Raw genomic sequence first — 19,981 nt, 5'->3', positions numbered from 1 at the left:
ATACGTCATATCTTTTGATTAATCGTTCACTACATTAATAACTACGGATGTCAGAATAGCGACGGTATCTTGTAATTAGTTCCAAACCACTGAGCCAAGTTCCGTCCAAAACTTCAAATAGGCCTACACGATGACAGACATAACACAGCAATTCGCTAATAATCAACTAATTAAGTCGGTCAACAGATACGCAAAAACAAATTCATGACACAGTCATAAAAAGTTGACCGTAACCTATTATGTGTAGCGTGCAAAGTCGGAAACTACCATAAACAATGTGCATAGTTGGATGAAGTTTCCCGTAATCTATAAAACGTAAAGTGCAAAATCACGGAAAGTTGCCCGTGAACTATTGAAAGTAGCCTGCAAAGTCGGAAATTAAATGGAACGCCCATGTCAAAAAATATTGCTTGGAAACTATGAAAAGTAGCGTGAAAATAAAAAAAAAAGTTATTATTAAAAGTAGGTGTAATGCCGGGAACAGTCGTCTGTAATTAATTAGCTGAAGCTGGAAAGACCGAAAAAGTTGTGAAAAATTTCACGTAAACTAGTATGAGAAATGTTGCCTGTAAACTTAAAAAAGTAGCGTACAAAGTCAGGAAAAAGAGCCAACACTCAATTAAAAGTAGCCTGCAAAGTCTATAACCTAATAAATGTAACCCAAACTCAGAAAAAGTTGACTGGAATCTATGAATAAAAGCGTGAAAATTCGAAAAAAATTGTCCCCAATTAAAAGTAACGTGCAAAGTTGGAAACGTTGACCGTAAAATATTAAAAGTAGTGCGCAAATTCAGGAAAAGTTGCCTATCAAAACTATAGTGTGCAGCAGCGTGCAAAGTCAAAACAAGTTACCCGTAAACTAGTCAGGAAATGTTGCCTCAAAATTATTAAAAGTATCACGCAAAGTCGCGGAAATGATATACGCAAATCTCGTTAAAAGCGAAATAGCCTCGCGAATTGTCTCTCTCAACCAGTTATCCATTTTCTCGCGTCGTCGCCGAGATTTATCCTAAATTTGCATCATCCCATATAGAAGTAAACAACATATATAACATATTCAAGGATATCATATACCAAATCACTCGTCAATAACATTTAGGCATTGCCATCCACTCGCTCTTCTTATCGAGGTTTAAATTTTATTTTTCGTTGCAATCTTAAAATATGGCTTAATCTAAGGGAGCTGGTTGGCTGCGACTATAGCTAGACCTTAACGTCAATTTCAGTCACTCAACCTTTGCTTCGAAGTCACATGACATAACGTTCAATAGTTGCCGATGTTTGAACCTAGTTCAGACGACCACCCATTCTTAGTACAGAAAATAATTCATTCGTTACCAAGAGGTGTGAGTACATACACAATCACATAATACCTCAAATATTATGCAAATCGCAATAATAGTTACAGCCTTAACGAACGCGGGCACTCACTGCTGTATTTACTTGGTGTTGATACCAATCTGACAGGGTAAAGTCCGGTCTACGATAACATGCATACATGTATGCTAACGTTGAAACAAGCCCACTAACCGCGTTGTAAATTGATGTACCTGCAATAGTCCATCAAACCGTCAGAATGGACGACCGTAAATTGGCTAATGTTACTGTGGAATATTGTATTTAATACAGTACATCCGGGGATTCTAGTAGGATATGATATGATGGAGTGGTTTTGTGGAAGAAGCAATACTACTGATGTTATCGAAGACGTCATATGGAACCACGAATTTACCTTAAACAATGCCTGTTTTGTTGATCTCGTTAATGCGGCGATTAATTTGTTCTACCTGGTGGCGGCGTCTATAGTCCTCATAGTGTTGTCTTGTTTCACAACCTTACGTCACTACTTCTCAAATATATTGTTACAGTTTCCTGGACACGACGTACGATGGACTCTGTCAATAGTTCTCTGGTGTGTTCTGTTGTGTGCACTAGGAGAGGGAATTCTAACAGATTTATCGAGAGATGGACCGACACAGCCTCACCTGTATATACCTCAAGCTTTGGCATTTCTTAACGGGTTTATATTCCTAGTTTATTACCATCACATGGAATATTGGAATCGACCACATCTAGTCTGGTTATTACTGCTATATTGGATTCTGTTAATTGGTGGCCAGGTTATCACTCTAATCAACTTGGATTACCAAGGAGCAACTGGTTTAGAAGTTCTACGTTTTGATATAGCTATCGTGTTACTGGCAATGTACTTTATTTACGCAATAATGGAATTCAATGTAATCAGGGCTAAGGTGAGGAACGGACGATTCATATCTTATCCAGACTGTGCCGATATTTGACCCCGTGCTAATTATTAACATCTAAACTCCGTTATCATATTCCAACCAACCACAATAATGAGGTGCAGACGCTGTACCGGGCAGTTCTCTCAAATTTGAGAAGGACATTCCCATATGTTCTGCGTCCTACAATAAGATACAAACTAGAATATACATTAGCCATATGTTATGTAACACAAAGGGTCATGTAAGTCACTCTCCCAGTGTTGAAATAAGTTAATACTTCATTCTGTATTGCGTATGATAAAAACGTAAACTAACTAACGTCATTTAAGTTATCTGATTGGGTGCGTAAAATTTGGCTGAAATGTACGTTACCCTACAAAGATATTTTACAATATTTACAAAATTTATTTAGATTTATACGAGAAGATCATAAGTACAAAGTTGCAAAAAAAATATCGCCACACAGTTTGTTGGTAATTGGACGCAATATGTGTGCATGGGTGATTAACATTGAACTTTGGATTATAGATATTCGGCTGGTTCTACGCCGACGAGATCTTGCAACGAGACCTTCGCAAAGGTAATCTCCGCTTTGTTCATGATTATACAAGTTTGATGTCGAGGACGACGTTCCACTGGCTGAACTGGTTGTTGAAAATTGGATATAAACGACCAATTGAAGTAGGCGATCTTGGCGCTTTGCCTGAGAAGCACGGAGACATATATCAATATGGCTGTTTCTTGAAAGCGTATGAGAAAGAAAGGGTGAGTAGTGTTTCTCTTTTTATTTAATGGTACATTTATTTATAGGCACGATGATGCATTGATGTTGTATCGCTATGGGATAAGATAATTTTCAATAACATAAATGTAAAAAATCAATACTGTCGTATATAATATGTATGAAAATCATTTGTGGTCAATATACTTGATAAATCATTGACTTTTTCACCTGTAATGTTCAGGCGATTTTATATTTTTTTGCAAGTAAACAATACAGTGGTTTAAGCTACCTGGCCACTTCACGTTCACAGATTTTTTTCATAAATTTTCATATTTTGGTCGCTTATTCCCTGGAAATTACCACCCACAGACCTAACATTGTCATGTATTTGTTGTGTAACCACAGGTACGGGCCACAACGAAAGGTGTAATCCCATCACTGCTGAGAACACAGTGGAATGCATATGGAAGCGACTTAATTCTCTCGGCGACACTGCAGTTAGTGAGCAGTTTATTGGGATTTATTGCTCCAGTTGCTCTTGGTGGTGTTGTTACCTATGCCACTACACTGTATTACAACCTCGAACCTAGCCATGAGGTAGGATAGTGTTTCTGTAATCGTTGCAGTTTAGCTCAAATTACAAACGCGACAAAGGACAACGTGCGCTTTTTTAAGGAATAAAGGACAACGCAGTGCCCATTATTAAGGGAATTAATGACAACGTCCTGTCCATCATTTAGGGAATAAAAGACGACGCGCTGCCCATTATTTAGGAAATAATGGACGACGCGCTGCCCATTATTTAGGAAAAATATAGGACGTCGCGCTGCCCATTATTTAGAAAAAATATAGGACGACGCGCTGCCATTATTCAAGTTTAGGTTGCTATTAATATTCATGAGCTGCAATTTGCACATCGCGTGGTCATTATGGAGAACGGTGTGCGCCCTGGTGAGGACACAAGGACTGCACCTTCCAACAAACCGGGCAACTTTTAAGAAGCCAACACAATGATACAGTCACCCCATGACATGGCGTAACGTTGATCAATAACAGATCAAACGGAAAATATAATAACGAAGCAGACATAATTTTCTTCCTGACAAATGTCATCTGCATATTATGCAAATATGTTTTTGATAGGTTTTATCTGATTTTCCAGAAACAGATTATAGTTATGCGAATTATGTAACTGGTTAAAAACCTAGTCCGTGCCGCTGGGGGCACATGTTAGGATTACATGTTTATTATTTCCTATTTTCGTTTTTTGTTAATTGCCGCATTTCTATAATATTCTCAAACAAGCAGTCTGTCGACTGAGATAGCTCCGCTGTTAGCAATGCACATTTCAATTAAAGAACTTAAGATATCATTAGAAAATGAACAAATGTATAGTATCAAAGCAATCAGACTTGTTGTTTTCAACAAGAATTAGAAAATATCACTTTTTACCAAAAATGACAAAAATATTCATCAAAATTAGTTAATTGAAGATATCATCACAGTATGAACAAATCTGAGAGAGGTCTACCTGAGGTACTTATATTTATAGTATGAAAGCAATCAGACTTGTGGTTATTAACAAGAAGTCGAGAATATCACTTTTTACCAAAAAATACACATTAAAATCAGAGAACTGAAGATATCATCACGAAATGAATAAACCTGGGAGATGTCTATCAAAACAATCGGTTTTTAACAAGAAGTCGAAAATATATCTTTTTACCAAAAATAACATAAATATTCACCAAAATTAATAAATTAAAGGAAACATCACGAAATGAACAAATGTAAGAGAGGTCTACCCAAGGTACATATGTATACACCAAGTATCAGAGCATTCAGGCTTGTAATTTTCAAGAAGAAGTCGAAAAAATAAAAAGTTGACACGGACGACGACGGACGACGGACAATCACTCATATGATAAGCTCCACTCGACAAAGTCGACAGTGGAGCTAAAAAAAGCAACAGATAACAATAAGACATGTGAGCAAGTCTAGCGCGTAGGTAAATTCCTGCTAAAAATGACAACGTGAATTCACCATGATAGGGTTGCTGTTTAAAAAGATCCGTCCAAATGCGGAGCTATTGAACATTTCTGATTCAAACGCAATTGTATCAATTTGTAATAATTTGTACAATGTCCGTAGCAAATTTGACAATTTCGGCCAAATAGATTGTTGTTGTGAAAAAATGTTTGCTGTTCTATTCAAGTGTTAGGTATTCAGTTGTCAGTTCTTTAGTCTCACATAACACGTTGTAATTCTAGAACAGCTATTGGACAATTCAGGATAGCCTGTTTACAAAAATCTGACAAAAGACCTACAGGTGATATCGACCAATCAATATACGGTATTATAATATCTAAATCTGTTTAAATTTATTATAATATATTTATTATTAATATTGTGTTAATATATATTCTATATTTTTCGAAGTGTATATACACACAGGGAAAAACACATATGCCCGAACACAAAATTTATAATTGACCAATATGCTGAGGCGCGTGTCATAAAACATGGTGTTTGAACGCCTCTTTATGCGGAAGAGCGCTCCGTACGTAATGGTGTTCAACTGTTATGGACGCAAATTTCCATATCAATAATTCTATAGTGTATACAATTTATAGTATCGTTAAATTATTTTGCTCTGACAATTCTAACAATCGACCTACTTATTTTTCTTTCAGTCTACTAATTATTATATAACAGTTTCCAGTTTCTTCAGTAATGGATTTGTGCTTGTCACTATCATGTTCATTTCAACGACGTTGAAATCCCTAACTCTACAGTACGCAACATACATCCAGACGATCAAAGGAATGCATGTACGGACAGCATTACAGGTACCGTATACACGTATCGAATATAATCGTTTGTTCCACAAAATTTTGACGTTGAATTGGTAGTATGTTTAAATAATCGTGTCATATATTGCATAATACTTAAATATTAAATACGGGTTTTCATAAATGAATTTTTTGTTTTAACGGCAGACATAGTAGCAGGGGGATTGGCACGAGAGGGCGCCGTCCGATCTGGGTGGAACGTTTCGAAATCAGTCGTCCGGATGCCTTCGTCAAGCAACAACGTCCCTTCTACAAACATGTGACATAATTAAAGCGATTTCTTTACAGAATGATCCTCAACAAAACTTAGAAACATCACATAGAAAAATACAGGTTCTAAAATTATGTCTATTGCAAAACAGATCAACCGACAACCAGTTTGACGCACTGAAGCCTGAGTTCCACGCGTGATTTTATTGCGTTCAAAAATGTTCCATTTCAAACTGCGCATGCACACACACAGTGGTTTCTCGAAATGCATACTATTTAGGTAACTTTTAACTGATAAAAGTTACTGGAAACATTTTGAGCAATTGTGAACAATAGTACTAGAGTGAAATATCAACGTGTCTCTGCATTCTCCATGAATTTCATAACATGCTATGATCATGGTAAAGAAAAAACCTGTGGTTACTTTCAACAGTTTACTGGAGTCTGATGGAAAATTTGTCTCAAAAAACACTTTTACATCAGTTTTTCGATTATTTTTTCAGCTCGTAGGGATAGAATCAGTCAATTTAGAACTGTCATGTGTACTATCGGAAGGCATTCTGGCACAATTTTACTGAAAAGACAAGTTTTTCATTGCTCATGAATATTAATTTAAGCAAATGAGACGATTATTTCAACCAATCGTGTCATGCAACTCTCCCCCTGCATAGTAGTAATCGTTTGACGAAATACTGAACATCTGCAATGCGCATGCGTCTCGAATTCACCCAGGTAATTAAACATCCGTGTTCTCAATATTTTATTGAGTGAATACTGAATATGTTTGCAAAAAAAAAAACTTATTTCTATTTTACACTAAATCACATTCTCATCCTTTTCATCAAGATGCAACATATAACAAAATGATTTAAATATCTCTTTAGCACAGTGTTTATTGTTTATGCACAGAACCACGTGTATGAGAAGTCTATGCGACTGTCTAGTTGGACGATGACCAGTGGTGACATGACTATGGGTCTAATTACCAACCACATGTCCGTCGACGCAATCTCCTTCTATTGGTGGTATTTATTTATCAACTACTTATGGACCGTGCCATTTCAGGTAAAATCATATAAACATAATATATACATCTATGATGCGCATGACTGGGCAAGGCGGTGAAAATTAAGGACCGTCATTTTTCGATCAACTCGGAATTCCTAATAGGGTAAGATGCATTCAGTCGACTGATACCGTATATTTACGACAAAGATAAGCACGTAATTTTAGTAAAATACTTTCTTAAAATGTCTGATTATTCATATTAATTATGATGAGTTATGATAATCATCATTATTCCCCAGATAATAGTTCTTTTGGTTCTACTATACAATGAGCTCGGATATGCCGCTCTGATTGGTGCCTCTGTGTTTTTGATTGTCGTTCCTATTCAATTGAAAGTTGGCGGATACATGTCAGCTGCACAGAAACAAGTATTGGTAGGTGAAATATATATTAAATATTCTACTCGAATGAACATTTGATAAATGTAGTATTTGATTACAAATATACACTCATAGTTTCTCATTAACTGTATTAGTATTGATCAGGATGGACAGATGTGCATTTTGTATTGGTTAGAAAGTTCCGGCAAGGACTAAATGTTTGACAATTGAAATAACCATTACCATTAGGGAGCGTTTGGAAACGATCTCATTCAGTGTGCGTCACTTGAATGTATGTTTACCAATAGCGTCACTGAACTCAGTGGGTGTTTTGAGATTTTTGCCGCATTCCAAAAAAAAAATGCACGCCATACACGCTTTGCGAATATGTAGGGACACCGTCAAAAACAATACGGGTGAAGACAAACGATTTCCTTCTTTTCTTCAATTCGCGCAAGATCTTGGTAGCATATCACACCCTCGCATGTCCTCATCTTGTAAATCCATCCTTGATATCCAAAATAAATTGATTAACGAGGATTTCTTATTGATTAGCAAAATGCAGATGATCGTCTTAAAAAATCCAATGAACTACTACAAGGGATGAAATTGCTTAAGTTATATGGATGGGAGGAAATATTTTGTTTAGCTATTGAACAAGTGCGTAAAAAAGAAATGAAAAAGATGTTAAAACTTGGCGGATTCTTGATAGCTACAAGTAAGTGCATGTTGTTTGTTCTTCCCTGAATGTGGATCACGAATGAAATATGTTATTGTCATATATACGCTACGTCATTTATATCACGCCATGCATCGCTCGGAACCTTTTATACTTCTTGGGGCTGCTTTTCGTGGATGCAATATGGGGAATGTTGTTGTTGTCGTCTCTAGCGTAAATTCTTTTTTGCAGTTATAATAACTAAAACAAGTCATTGTTAATGACACGTCCCCGTTCCGTTCATATTTGAGTGACATATACATTCAAAGCAGATCATGACCGAAATGCACCTGCATATGTACAACACATTGTGCTAAATCTGAACAAAATCCATCCATGCATGACTGAGATCCGGTTCTGGAATTGTGAAAATACGTGATTTTGATGCATTTTCGGCCTTAAAATGGCCATCATTCCGCTATTGTTAAGCAGATCATGAAACAAATGCACATATCTATTTGTGACATGATGTACCATGTGTGTGTGAAGTTTGAACTTGATCAATCCAGACATGTCTTGGATACGGATCCAGAACTGAATTCTTTAACAAAATGGCCGCCAGTCGGCCATTTCGAACTTGATCCGAAAAAAAAAAGACGTGCATCAAGGTCCTATTATGTTTAATGTATATACCAAATTTGAACAAAATCCATCCATGCATAACTGAGATATGGGTCCGGAATGGTGAAAATGTGCGATTTCAATGCATTTTCGGCCTTAAAGCAGCCCCCATTTGGCTAACGTTAATGAGATCATGAAACAAATGCACATACATATTTGTGACATGATGTACCTTGTGTGTGTGAAGTTTGAACTTGATCAATCCAGACATGTCTCGGATACGGATCCAGAACTGAATTCTTTAAAACAAAATGGCCGCCAGTCGGCTATTTCGAACTTGATCCGAAAAAAAAATGACGTGCGTCAAGGTCCTATTATGTTTAATGTATGTACCAAATTTGAACAAAATCCATCGATGCATAACTGAGATATGGGTCCGGAATGGTGAAAATGTGCGATTTCAATGCATTTTCGGCCTTAAAGCAGCCCCCATTTGGCTATCGTTAATGAGATCATGAAACAAATGCACATACATATTTGTGACATGATGTACCTTGTGTGTGTGAAGTGTGAACTTGATCAATCCAGACATGTCTCGGATACGGATCCAGAACTGAATTCTTTAAAACAAAATGGCCGCCAGTCGGCTATTTCGAACTTGATCCGAAAAAAAATGACGTGCATCAAGGTCCTATTATGTTTAATGTATGTACCAAATTTGAACAAAATCCGTCCATGCATAACTGAGATCCGGGTCCGGAATGGTGAAAATGTGCGATTTTGATGCATTTTCGGCCTTAAAATGGCCGCTATTCGGCTATCGTTAATCGGATCATGAAAAAAATGCATGTGCATATGTCCCATATAATGTGTGATGTATGAGTGAAGTTTGAACTTAATCGGTCCATGCATGTTCGAGATACAGGTGATCACGGACGCACGGACGCACGGACGCACGGACGCACACAGGGCAAAACATAAGTCCCCGTTTTCGGACTGCATCCGAACGGGGACTAACAAAGTTTGCTAAAATAAAACATTGGTTAGACACAAAATGAATGAAGACATTTATACAATTGGTCACGATAACCCACCGTTAATAATGAATGTGGTATTTCCAGTACTTTTCCCACCAAAATGCTTGCCATTATCTTTCTCTTCACATTTTGCTTAGATATATTGCTGTATTATACGGGATCTTTTATAAAATTCATGTAAAATTGTTCTATAATGGACCCTGAGAATAATACAATACAAGCAGTTAATTAATTAAATATTAATTATGTTTATGTAATTGCTCTGCATGCATATTAGTGTATATTATCTCTGGTTACCAGTTAAGTTTATTATTGAAAAACGTTTTCATTTTACGTGCGTTGTATTCGTCACTAAGAGTCTCATGTCGAAGAGAACGCAATGCAAGGACCATGGCCCTTTACGACCACAATTTCAAAATTGTATTCAGTAGAACTTCGAACATGCTTGAACGGATCCCAAAATTTGATGTTTAATTTTATTTAAATTTTCAGATGTCATAAGCATGATGACGTCACCAATCATTACATTAGTCGTAAGTACTAGCTAATATTAAGCCTTTGTGTTTGCATTTGTTCAATGGCACTGGATTGATTTAGGCCATTCTATATAATGAGTTATTAATCTATACGACTCTAATCCCATACATTTATATATGAGATTAGAGGAGTTACTAATTTCGATTTGATGAAAAACAAATATATTTTCAAAAGCACATAATGACTAATCTTCATATATCTGTTATATTACACAGTCCTATGCAGTCTATTCGTTTGTGAGCCCTTTTCCCCTGACGCCTGAGTTGACGTTTTCCTCACTAGCATTGTTTCAGCAACTCATCATGCCGCTGTTTGTGTTGCCAATGACCATCGCCTTCACAGTCAACGCCATCGTCAGTGGCCGTAGACTTGAGAGATATTTTGTAGCTCCCGAGATTGAAGAGAATGACGATGGTCGTGCTGCACTATGTTCAGCGGAACAGCAGTTCAAAGAAGGAGGAGATTTGGGGGAGGACGAAGATGACTTGTTGGATGTAGAGGTATGTAAACGATCTAATATAATACATACATACCGCTGTTGTGCATGAAACAGATGATACAAAAGTAAGAATCGTTAGAATCTTTAAACTTAGACGCCCCTGGAAATATTAGCAGAAATAATGGTTCATCCCTGTTTTGTCCAAACTCCGTAAATGTAAAAGAATATGCTTTATCACCAGGGTAATCTAGTACAGGCACCGAGCCGATCGCTGAGTAACTCGTTCAAATATGAGAGAATTCCACCTGATGACGTGGACTTCAAGTCAAATCTAGTGACCAATGGTAGTACCACGGGGGTATACGGCACATTTCATCGGGATACTTCAGTCACAGATTTTGAAAGAACGACATCACATAGCGTGCCTGAAAATACAGCTGTTATGGTGAGAAATATTCTCTTTAATGCCTTCTTAGAGTCGTCTCTCAATTATGGAACAGCTAACTTAGAACACTGATATGGTGCCAATCGGTGGGATAGTGTTAGTTATACGTGTCTATCATGGGAGAGTTACCTAATTACACTGTATTGTCAATATCGTCACACTGAGCTAATGTGTAGTCAGCGTAGTACACAAGTATGTGTATCGATCGATCGAGGCGAAGCCCAACTTTCATATCTTTATAAATGATTTAAAAATCACACGTTACTTTACGTTGATGATTACGACTAATTACTTTGTAATATAAAAGACCCCTCGCCCAGCAATAAAATTCACGCAAAAGAGTAGAATTCTTGGCATGTGATGTGGCAGTGAATGTCTGACACTGAATTAGTTACACAAATGTTATTGTATGAGATTAACAATTCGCATATATGCTGTTTTTAAACCCCAGATAACGAAAGGATCATATTCTTGGGATACTGATAATCCAGTTGCTATTTTAAGTGACATCAATCTGGTTATTCCGGCAGGTAACTAGACATTTTTTCCAGTAAATTGCTGTCACTATATATTGAAAAACAGAAATGCTAGCCAGACTTTGTCGATACATGGCACGTTTTTACACGTCTCAAGCGTCTTTGAAAACTGCGATTGATGATGAAATGCAAATATTATATCGAAGAATAACTTTATTGCAAAAGTTGATAACCCCATATTGAGATCAATTGTTTTGTTGTGACGATGTAGTACGCATGCATGTCCTTGTGTTCAGTTTTATGGAAGTTTGCGTAATTTAACTATATATAAGAAAATAATGGATATCTTTCGAGCAATTATGTCTTAATGCTTTGTCACTTGCTTCTCATCAGCAAAATTAACAATGCTGGTTGGTCTGGTTGGTAGTGGCAAGTCATCTATATTATCGGCCATATTAGGTGAAATGACCACACTATCTGGTCGCGTTCTCTTCAACAGGTACGAATGAATCCGTTATTTTCATTATTTGATGTGGTGTAGTCAATTTTGTCATCGCAAAAAAAAATCATATACGAGCATATTTCCATCCTATTTCTAGAAAAAAGAACCGTATTGCGTATACCCCTCAAACAGCCTGGTTACAGAACAATACGTTTAAAGAGAATATTCTTTTTGGGGAACCTTTCAATGAAAAAAGGTAGGCAAAATACTAAATATTTGCAACGCTTCGTTCGTTTGTCCGCTGAATATTTACTCCAATTCACACAATCAATCGTCATAATTGGCAGATACAAACAAGTGCTTGATGCCTGTGCACTCCAGCCTGACATAGATATATTACCAGCTGGAGATCTAACAGAGATTGGAGAGAAAGGTATAAACCTCAGTGGAGGACAGAAACAACGTGTTAGCTTGGCAAGATGTATGTACAGTAACACCGACATCATTATAATGGTGAGTGATTTTATTTTACCACTGTTGATGTTCTCAAATTAATAATTTACCTTTTGTCGCACAATGTCTACGTTTTCAATGCAGGACGATCCGTTGGCGGCTTTGGATGTGCACGTAGGAAGTCACGTGATGCACGAAGGGATTCTGGGATTTGTGATGAAGGAACAGAGAACAGTAATTTTAGTGTCACATCAGCTGCAGTACTTACAGTACGCACACAAGGTATGAACACAGGTATTGTGGTATGAAGGTTTGTTTCTATGCCGTGAGCACGACTGTTGGCTATTCAGATATAAATACACATTATAGTTGAAATATATGAGCCGTCGTATATTAGTTAACTTAGGCTTACACCAGAACAATTGGGTAAGACTAATTATATCTATACAGATTATCGTAGTAGATAGCGGTCGTATTTATCGTCAAGGTAACTTAGACGAGATCACCAACGACGATCCTCAGCTGCTCGGCGAGTGGGGCAAATCAATGCTATTACAAAGTGAATCAGAAAAAGAGAGTGGAACCGAGGAGGAGACCACCGAGCTGGAAAGGAAAGAGCTGTTGAAACAAGTCTCCATGGTACCCGGAGAAGAGCTTAAGTTCGAAAAAGGTGTGTTGTTTCTATCAGTTAGGAATTGAATAATCATTTGCCAATCCACATTGTAACATTTAAGTATTTGTAAACAAGTAAGGAATCATATTTGATGATTTCAGCAGGCACAACTCTTATAGAAGATGAAGAGAGCGAACATGGATCAGTGTCATGGAGAGTATACCTTGCCTATGCTAAAGCTGTTAAGTTTCCGATGGTATTAGCGGTGCTTGCGATATGGACCTTACAGACATCAGCGACGGTAACAAACAACTTCTGGTTGTCAGCTTGGTCAGAGAGTGGGGTCAATGCCACGCTGTTTAATGTTACCGAGGTTAGTTAAATGATGTCAAAAACTTGAATATACCACATATTTGCTGGTTGACTGCGTTTAAATTTTATTTTATTTAATTAACCCTAAACCTGCTCCTCCGGTGCCTCTCGTCCATTTTATTTACATATGCACTTCTTCAGGGCATATATTTGGAGTGGAATATGCAATTACACTACAGGCTGGAGTGTTAGGTTAGTAGTTCAGATCATGGGTGGTGGGTTGGAACTATTGCCGACAAATTATAGTTGTTCGATTTTATTTTCATAGGATGCAAGCGACGACCTCGGTTATTGGATTGGCGGTTATGCATTAATAAGCACGATCGCTGTAATACTGGGATTATTTGGATCTTCAGTGCAGATCATGTCAGCACTGATTGCTGCCAAACGAATCCACATCGCTCTGCTTCACAACATCATTCACGCACCAATGAGGTTCTTCGACACGACTCCCGTTGGCCGTATATTGAACAGGTTTTCAAATGACACCCAAATGATTGATCAGGTTAGTCCATAATAAATCAAAGTTTCAAATAATTAGTATGGAAAGCCATTCGGGCACCTCGATGGTATAATAATGAACTCACAGAGAAACGTACAGAGTTGAAAGTTGTATACTTATATTTTTGAACTAAAACATTTCCGGGGGTTATATTTGTTTCTTATTACCACAGGTATTATGTTAAATAAGTCTTACATATCTGACAAATCTCCTGAGCGTGGCATCATAAATACGAATACTGGTTCAATAAAAATATATACTAACTACACATGTATCAACACTGAATGCGTTGTTGATATCGATAACGTAGTTGTAATCCTAGTTGACACTTGTATTTACGTCGCTATAATCGCGCGAGCAGTTTTAATATCATCAATTATTGTTATTATCATTGGGAAATCGTTTTTTACACGCGTTGTGTACGTCGTTATGAGTCCCATATTGAACAGGAATCGGCGCCACGACCATCGCCCTTTAATGTATAGCGGGACTTTAAAGTTAAAACCATCAATTTATTTTCAAACACTTATACTACACTCTTCTACATAAGTGTTTCTATGACCATGCTGACGTGTCAAACCTTTCTTTGAGATAATTTCTTTCAACAGAACAGAACAATATACATCTTACGTCATTAAAAATGGCATCCTGAGAGATAAGCAATACCAAACTACTTTTGATATTTAACTAACTCACCTGTACCTTTCACTACTACTAGTATATTAGATTGTGCATTTATTTTAATGTATAATAATATAGATTTGAAAAATAAAAATAAAATAAACCATCAAGATCTATTCGCACATAACACATACATCTAGCTAGGTATATGTTTTCGTTTGACGAAATGGTTTAAATATTAAGACTTTCTGTGAATATGTCAAGTCAGCGACAATCGGAGATGTTCTAAATAAGCACAACTATTTTTAATTATATAAATTATCGTTACGCTTTATTCTACGCTGTGTGCGAAACCAAGACATACAGTGATGTTATTTGAATTGGCTAGGTCACGAGATCACATTTGTTGATGACAGAAAACGAAAGTGGCTATGATATTGATTTTTTACTAGAAAAATAGCATGATGTTTTGAAATAACATCACTGCAGTCGAACGTAATCACACGACAAACCTGTTCACAGTTTCTCCGTTGAATGAGTTGTATCTGAGATTGAAGTGATTATCAGGGAACCGTCGCTAACATTGCTATATTTATTACCTTATAGAAATTAATGCAGACGATAAACAGGCTACTACTCATAGTATTTCAAGTTATTGCAGCTCTTGTTGTCAATACCGTTGTGGTGCCAATGTTTCTGCTGTTTGTCATGCCTGTGTTGATTATCTACTATTTCATTCAAACTTATTATATAGCGACCTCAAGGTAGGCAATTTAAAAATGTGAAAAATATATTTCTTACTGTGTTATCTCTTACTATTATATATCCAATCACTGGGTTTATGAACTTATATATATATATATTCTTAGTTAATACATGAATACATGAATTTCATTACGCTTAGAGAACTTCAGCGTCTGGACAGCATAACCAAATCACCGGTATTCGCTCACTTCTCTGAAACGTTGGGGGGATTGACCACAATCAGAGCATACAGGTAAGCATAAACGTCACTTATTATTGAACTCACTAACCACTTTCAAAAATCATTACATAATAACAACTCAGTCAGTCATAATCTTTGTTTCCATCTATACATTCTTTGTAAACAAATACCGCATATCTGCTACACCTCATAGTGCCGATGAAATACACAAGGGTAGTGTTCTATGTTCTTCGTGTAATTAGGTGTTCATATGCAAGGGATTTTCCCAAACAAAAACGACGAATTCGGCCAAATTGTGTTAGCGGTTGGATTAATATTACCCCAACGGATCGTTTGGCTGTGAAAGATTGGTATTTTTTCCTGATTTGCAGGAATTTGAAAAACGCGGTTCACAACTTTTCTCTTTATTCAGTTTCATGCCGTATTCAAGATGGCGGCTCCCATATAGCGAATATCGCATTTATTTTGATATGACCTGTGCACTAGCTGACTGTAGATATGTTAGACAGGTAGATGATACACGTGTTTTCTCCATTCGCAGACACGAGCGACGATTCCGTCGAAATTTATTCAAGAAAATCGACACAAATAATATCGTATTTGTGTTTTTACAAATGGTTAACCGATGGCTAGCAGTAAGACTAGTACGTTTTGCAAAAATTATATGATAAAATATAATAATATAAATCAATATTTTTGTTGGCAATGTTTTACAAGTCTAATATATTCTATTTCTTTTTTTTAAATTAAATATAGGACCTAGTTGGTGCATTCATTGTTCTTATATCTGGACTTGGTGCCTTGGTAATGTCAGCTCTTGGCAACATCCAACCGAGTTTGGTGGGCTTAGCACTCACGTACTCCTTACAGGTACGGTGGGAATTCGGGGGAGGGAGATTGTAAAAAAACTGGACAACTTATTTAGTTCCTCCACCAAGACTGAGCTATTCCCTCCTCCACATGGGGTTCATTGTCCTCCGCGAATGTGTGTGCGTATTGTGTTTGTTTTCTGTAATTTTTCCCTGTAGAAGTTTTTTTTTAAATTTATGGTTTGTGGCATCATCCTGGGTGCTCATCGATATCCAACGATCATACCCAGATGTACAACGTCTAGATCGATAACAGTAATTTAACACGTGACTTTATCTTATTTCACAGGTATCTATGTATTTAAATTGGTTGATTCGTCAAACTTCCGAATTGGAAATGCAAATGAATGCGATGGAAAGAGTTGAACATTACACACATATCCCAGTTGAACAGTACGAAGGTTAGTGTAGATATGGGCAATACTGTGACTATAATCACTTCAAAACTTGCCGTACATTATATGCAATCCACCCAGTAAATCATGGAGGTATAAATATACCTTCATGAGTAAATGAACTGTACTATATGACAGTAATGCGCCTTGTCAATAGTTAGAATGTACAATTACTATCTTCTCAATATATCACAGGAGAAATCATCCAATATGATCTGGTACGATCATTGTAAATTTTGGGTAGCGTCTGGTTCTCCTTTGAATATCAACGTAGCGATATCTGAAAGTGTACCTTACAGTATTGTAAGATGGCACTAACTTGGAACTAACACTGTGTTTTACATCCTAGTATGCATTGCATCGCATATTTCGAGCACGACGCGGTGTGGCTACTGTAGCATCAACCATGTTTGTATTGTTTAACATCTTTTTGTTTCATTGTTCTTGTGTATGTACACAACAAGATGGGTCTTTTACTGTCGTGACGTGTCATTACAGGGATTTACGCACCCCCACCAGAGTGGCCCGATAAAGGCGATGTCCGATTCACGGACGTTTGTGTACGCTATTCTACTGATCTGGGCGCTGTCTTACGTGATGTTACCGTACATTTCAAAGCAGGCGAAAAGGTGATTTTCAAATTGTCTTGCATACATACCAATCGTTTGCTGGAAATAAAAAAAAACACACACAACAATAACATGTGTATTTTGTGTTTACAGATTGGCGTATGTGGTCGCACGGGAAGTGGGAAGTCATCACTCGCACTAACCTTGTTCAGGCTAGTAGATACGTTTAAAGGTAACCATGCTCAGTTGTGTGGGGAATAAGACATGATAAAAACAATAATTAATATACCGTTTCGTTAATTTGTCGGTTTTTGTAAATGCCTTCAATTCGTTTGTAGGTTCTGTTGTCATCGATGGAATTGACATATCTCAAGTTCCGCTATTGACACTTCGTAACAGAATTGCAATTATTCCACAGGATCCTGTGCTGTTTGCTGGCACTATCAGGTAATGACACATTTAGTCTTCTATGCACAAATTTAAATATTTATGTATCTAAAACTCGAAACCAATGGAATTAGATACATTATTATGCAATTGATGATGATTACTATCATTATATTTTCAGAATATCTAATGTAGTTACATTTACTTTTCTTATCATAGATTCAATCTTGATCCACTGGAACAAACAGCAGATGATAAACTATGGAAGGCACTAGAGATTGCGCAGTTGAAGCATACCGTTTCCGAACTCGATGACCAGCTTGGTGAGCACTGTTTCCATACACTAGATTAAACCGTTACACACATATATATATATGACTGAATTTAGTTAACATTCCATGTAAATTATAAAGTTTGATGCTAACCATGTTTACCGAAACAAAAACGTAAGTCACCAGATTCTAGTCCCAACATTGAAGTATCTCTCATAAAAAATGCTTAGTTCCACAGGTCACAAGAATGGCTATAAACAAATATATCTTATACCAAGGTTCTAAAATACAGGATTGACCGACATTTACCATTTTACTCAACTGCACTGAAAATGTTAAAATGAATATGTCCTTTGCCATATAATAGCAAATTGTTTTTGCAGGATTTTTTACCGTGTAAATCAGTTGTGACAGTCGAATACTTTAATATTCTATAACATTCTACTTTTAGAATAATGGAAGACTCATATTACTCTATTGTATATATTTCCCCATAAACGTTTTGCAGATGCGGAAGTGGCTGAAAATGGCGAAAATTTTAGTTTAGGTCAACGACAGTTGTTCTGTTTAGCAAGAGCTTTTCTGAGAAATGCAAGAATCCTCGTTATGGACGAGGCAACGGCGTCAATTGATATGCAAACCGTGAGTACATAGCCACAACGTAATATGTAAGGTATGTGTTTTCACATACATTAATTTAACTTAATTAAAACCATATTTATATATGCAAATATTTGCATTTTTTTACCTAGGATGCGATTCTACAGGAAGTGGTTGCTACATCTTTCAACAATGTAACAGTCATAACGATTGCTGTACGTAATGTATACATTATCATGTTCGTTATGTCGTATTAGCAACATATCCAATCATTAAGTGCTGACTATCACGGCAACAAGGGTCCGGGGTTCAACTCAAATATTTATTACACACATCGTAGAGTTGTAAATAAATGTTTATTTTATATTCCAGCATCGCGTTGCTACAATCATGGATTCGGACAATATACTTGTGTTGAGTGATGGCAAAATAGTAGAATATGACACACCCGAGAATCTCTTAATTGATGAGAACAGTGTTTTCTCTTCATTGATAAAAGGGAAAAACTAGGAAAGAAGAGACAGAAAAAAAAGAGACATAATCGATACGTTTTTTATCAAAGGTCTACTGCAGCATGTACCTATATTCTCCCTAGCAGTGATTTATAATATAAATTTATGAAGAATGTATGCAAAAACACTACGACGTTAAGATCGGTTTATGCTAATCCCGTGTAGATAACCGATATGTGTCATCCTAAACTGTTTTCCCTTCTGAAAATGAACTTCTCACACAGTCATGTTATATATATATTTGGTTTTATTGAGTAATCTTTGTGGACCAATTATATGACACTGGAACTGCATTCATTAAAACAAAATTGCTGCCAGTCGGCCATTTTAAATCAGATTTAAAAAACAAAATGACGTCCATCAAGGTCCAACATATGCACCAAGTTTGATTTTATAGATTTTTCAGCACAAAAATGGCAGACATTCAGCCATCTTGAATCAGATCGTGAAACAAATTGATGTGCATATGTATAATATTATGTGCACATGTATGACGTATGTGTGAAGTTTGAATGTAATCAGTCCAGGCATGTCTAAGATCTAGGTCCGGACGCACGCACAGATGCACAGATGTCAAACCACAAGTCCCCGTTTTCAGACTGCGTCCGAACAGGAATTAATAACGTAACATTAATTGTAGTAAAGTTCCCAAATAATAGTGAAGTAATATATATATATATATATATAAGCAAATTAAAATACAATCCAAATTTGAATCAAATCAGTGTGTGCTTTACACAAGGAAGTCCAAAATGTGGGAAAACTAACACTACTCACTTCTTTAATTTATACTCA

The 19,981-nt window shown here is 36.6% G+C and overlaps 1 protein-coding gene across 1 annotated transcript; it reads left to right on the top strand.

Annotated features, from left to right (window-relative positions):
• Positions 1-1,661: 1,661 nt before the first annotated feature.
• LOC100371476 (ATP-binding cassette sub-family C member 9-like) lies at positions 1,662-19,209 on the top strand. Its single transcript, XM_078012313.1, has 32 exons — positions 1,662-2,286; positions 2,363-2,383; positions 2,815-3,011; positions 3,376-3,567; positions 3,654-3,662; positions 5,664-5,819; positions 6,942-7,097; positions 7,340-7,474; positions 7,976-8,138; positions 10,229-10,269; positions 10,489-10,773; positions 10,954-11,157; positions 11,609-11,687; positions 12,027-12,132; positions 12,233-12,331; positions 12,423-12,588; positions 12,673-12,810; positions 12,979-13,198; positions 13,303-13,514; positions 13,782-14,018; positions 15,243-15,400; positions 15,541-15,633; positions 16,124-16,226; positions 16,339-16,452; positions 16,741-16,852; positions 17,345-17,475; positions 17,569-17,647; positions 17,754-17,862; positions 18,022-18,125; positions 18,583-18,716; positions 18,827-18,889; positions 19,047-19,209. The coding sequence occupies exons 1-32, from the start codon at positions 1,662-1,664 to the stop codon at positions 19,182-19,184; spliced, it is 4,779 nt and encodes a 1,592-aa protein (XP_077868439.1). The 3' UTR covers positions 19,185-19,209.
• Positions 19,210-19,981: the final 772 nt, after the last annotated feature.

This window comes from Saccoglossus kowalevskii, chromosome 3 (assembly GCF_978046115.1).
Source record: "Saccoglossus kowalevskii chromosome 3, keSacKowa6.1, whole genome shotgun sequence".
Classification (NCBI taxonomy): domain Eukaryota; kingdom Metazoa; phylum Hemichordata; class Enteropneusta; family Harrimaniidae; genus Saccoglossus; species Saccoglossus kowalevskii.
This window is presented reverse-complemented; position numbering and strand designations above follow the sequence as displayed.

What these genes read in the sequence shown, in the direction of transcription:
- LOC100371476 (XM_078012313.1), top strand. Translation starts at nt 1,662, where the DNA reads ATGGAGTGGTTTTGTGGAAGAAGCAATACTACTGATGTTATCGAAGAC. An exon ending in GGTCGCGTTCTCTTCAACAG is followed by an intron (nt 12,133 to 12,232) that starts GTACGAATGAAT and finishes TCCTATTTCTAG; the next exon opens with AAAAAAGAACCGTATTGCGT. An exon ending in ACCACAATCAGAGCATACAG is followed by an intron (nt 15,634 to 16,123) that starts GTAAGCATAAAC and finishes CTCCATTCGCAG; the next exon opens with ACACGAGCGACGATTCCGTC.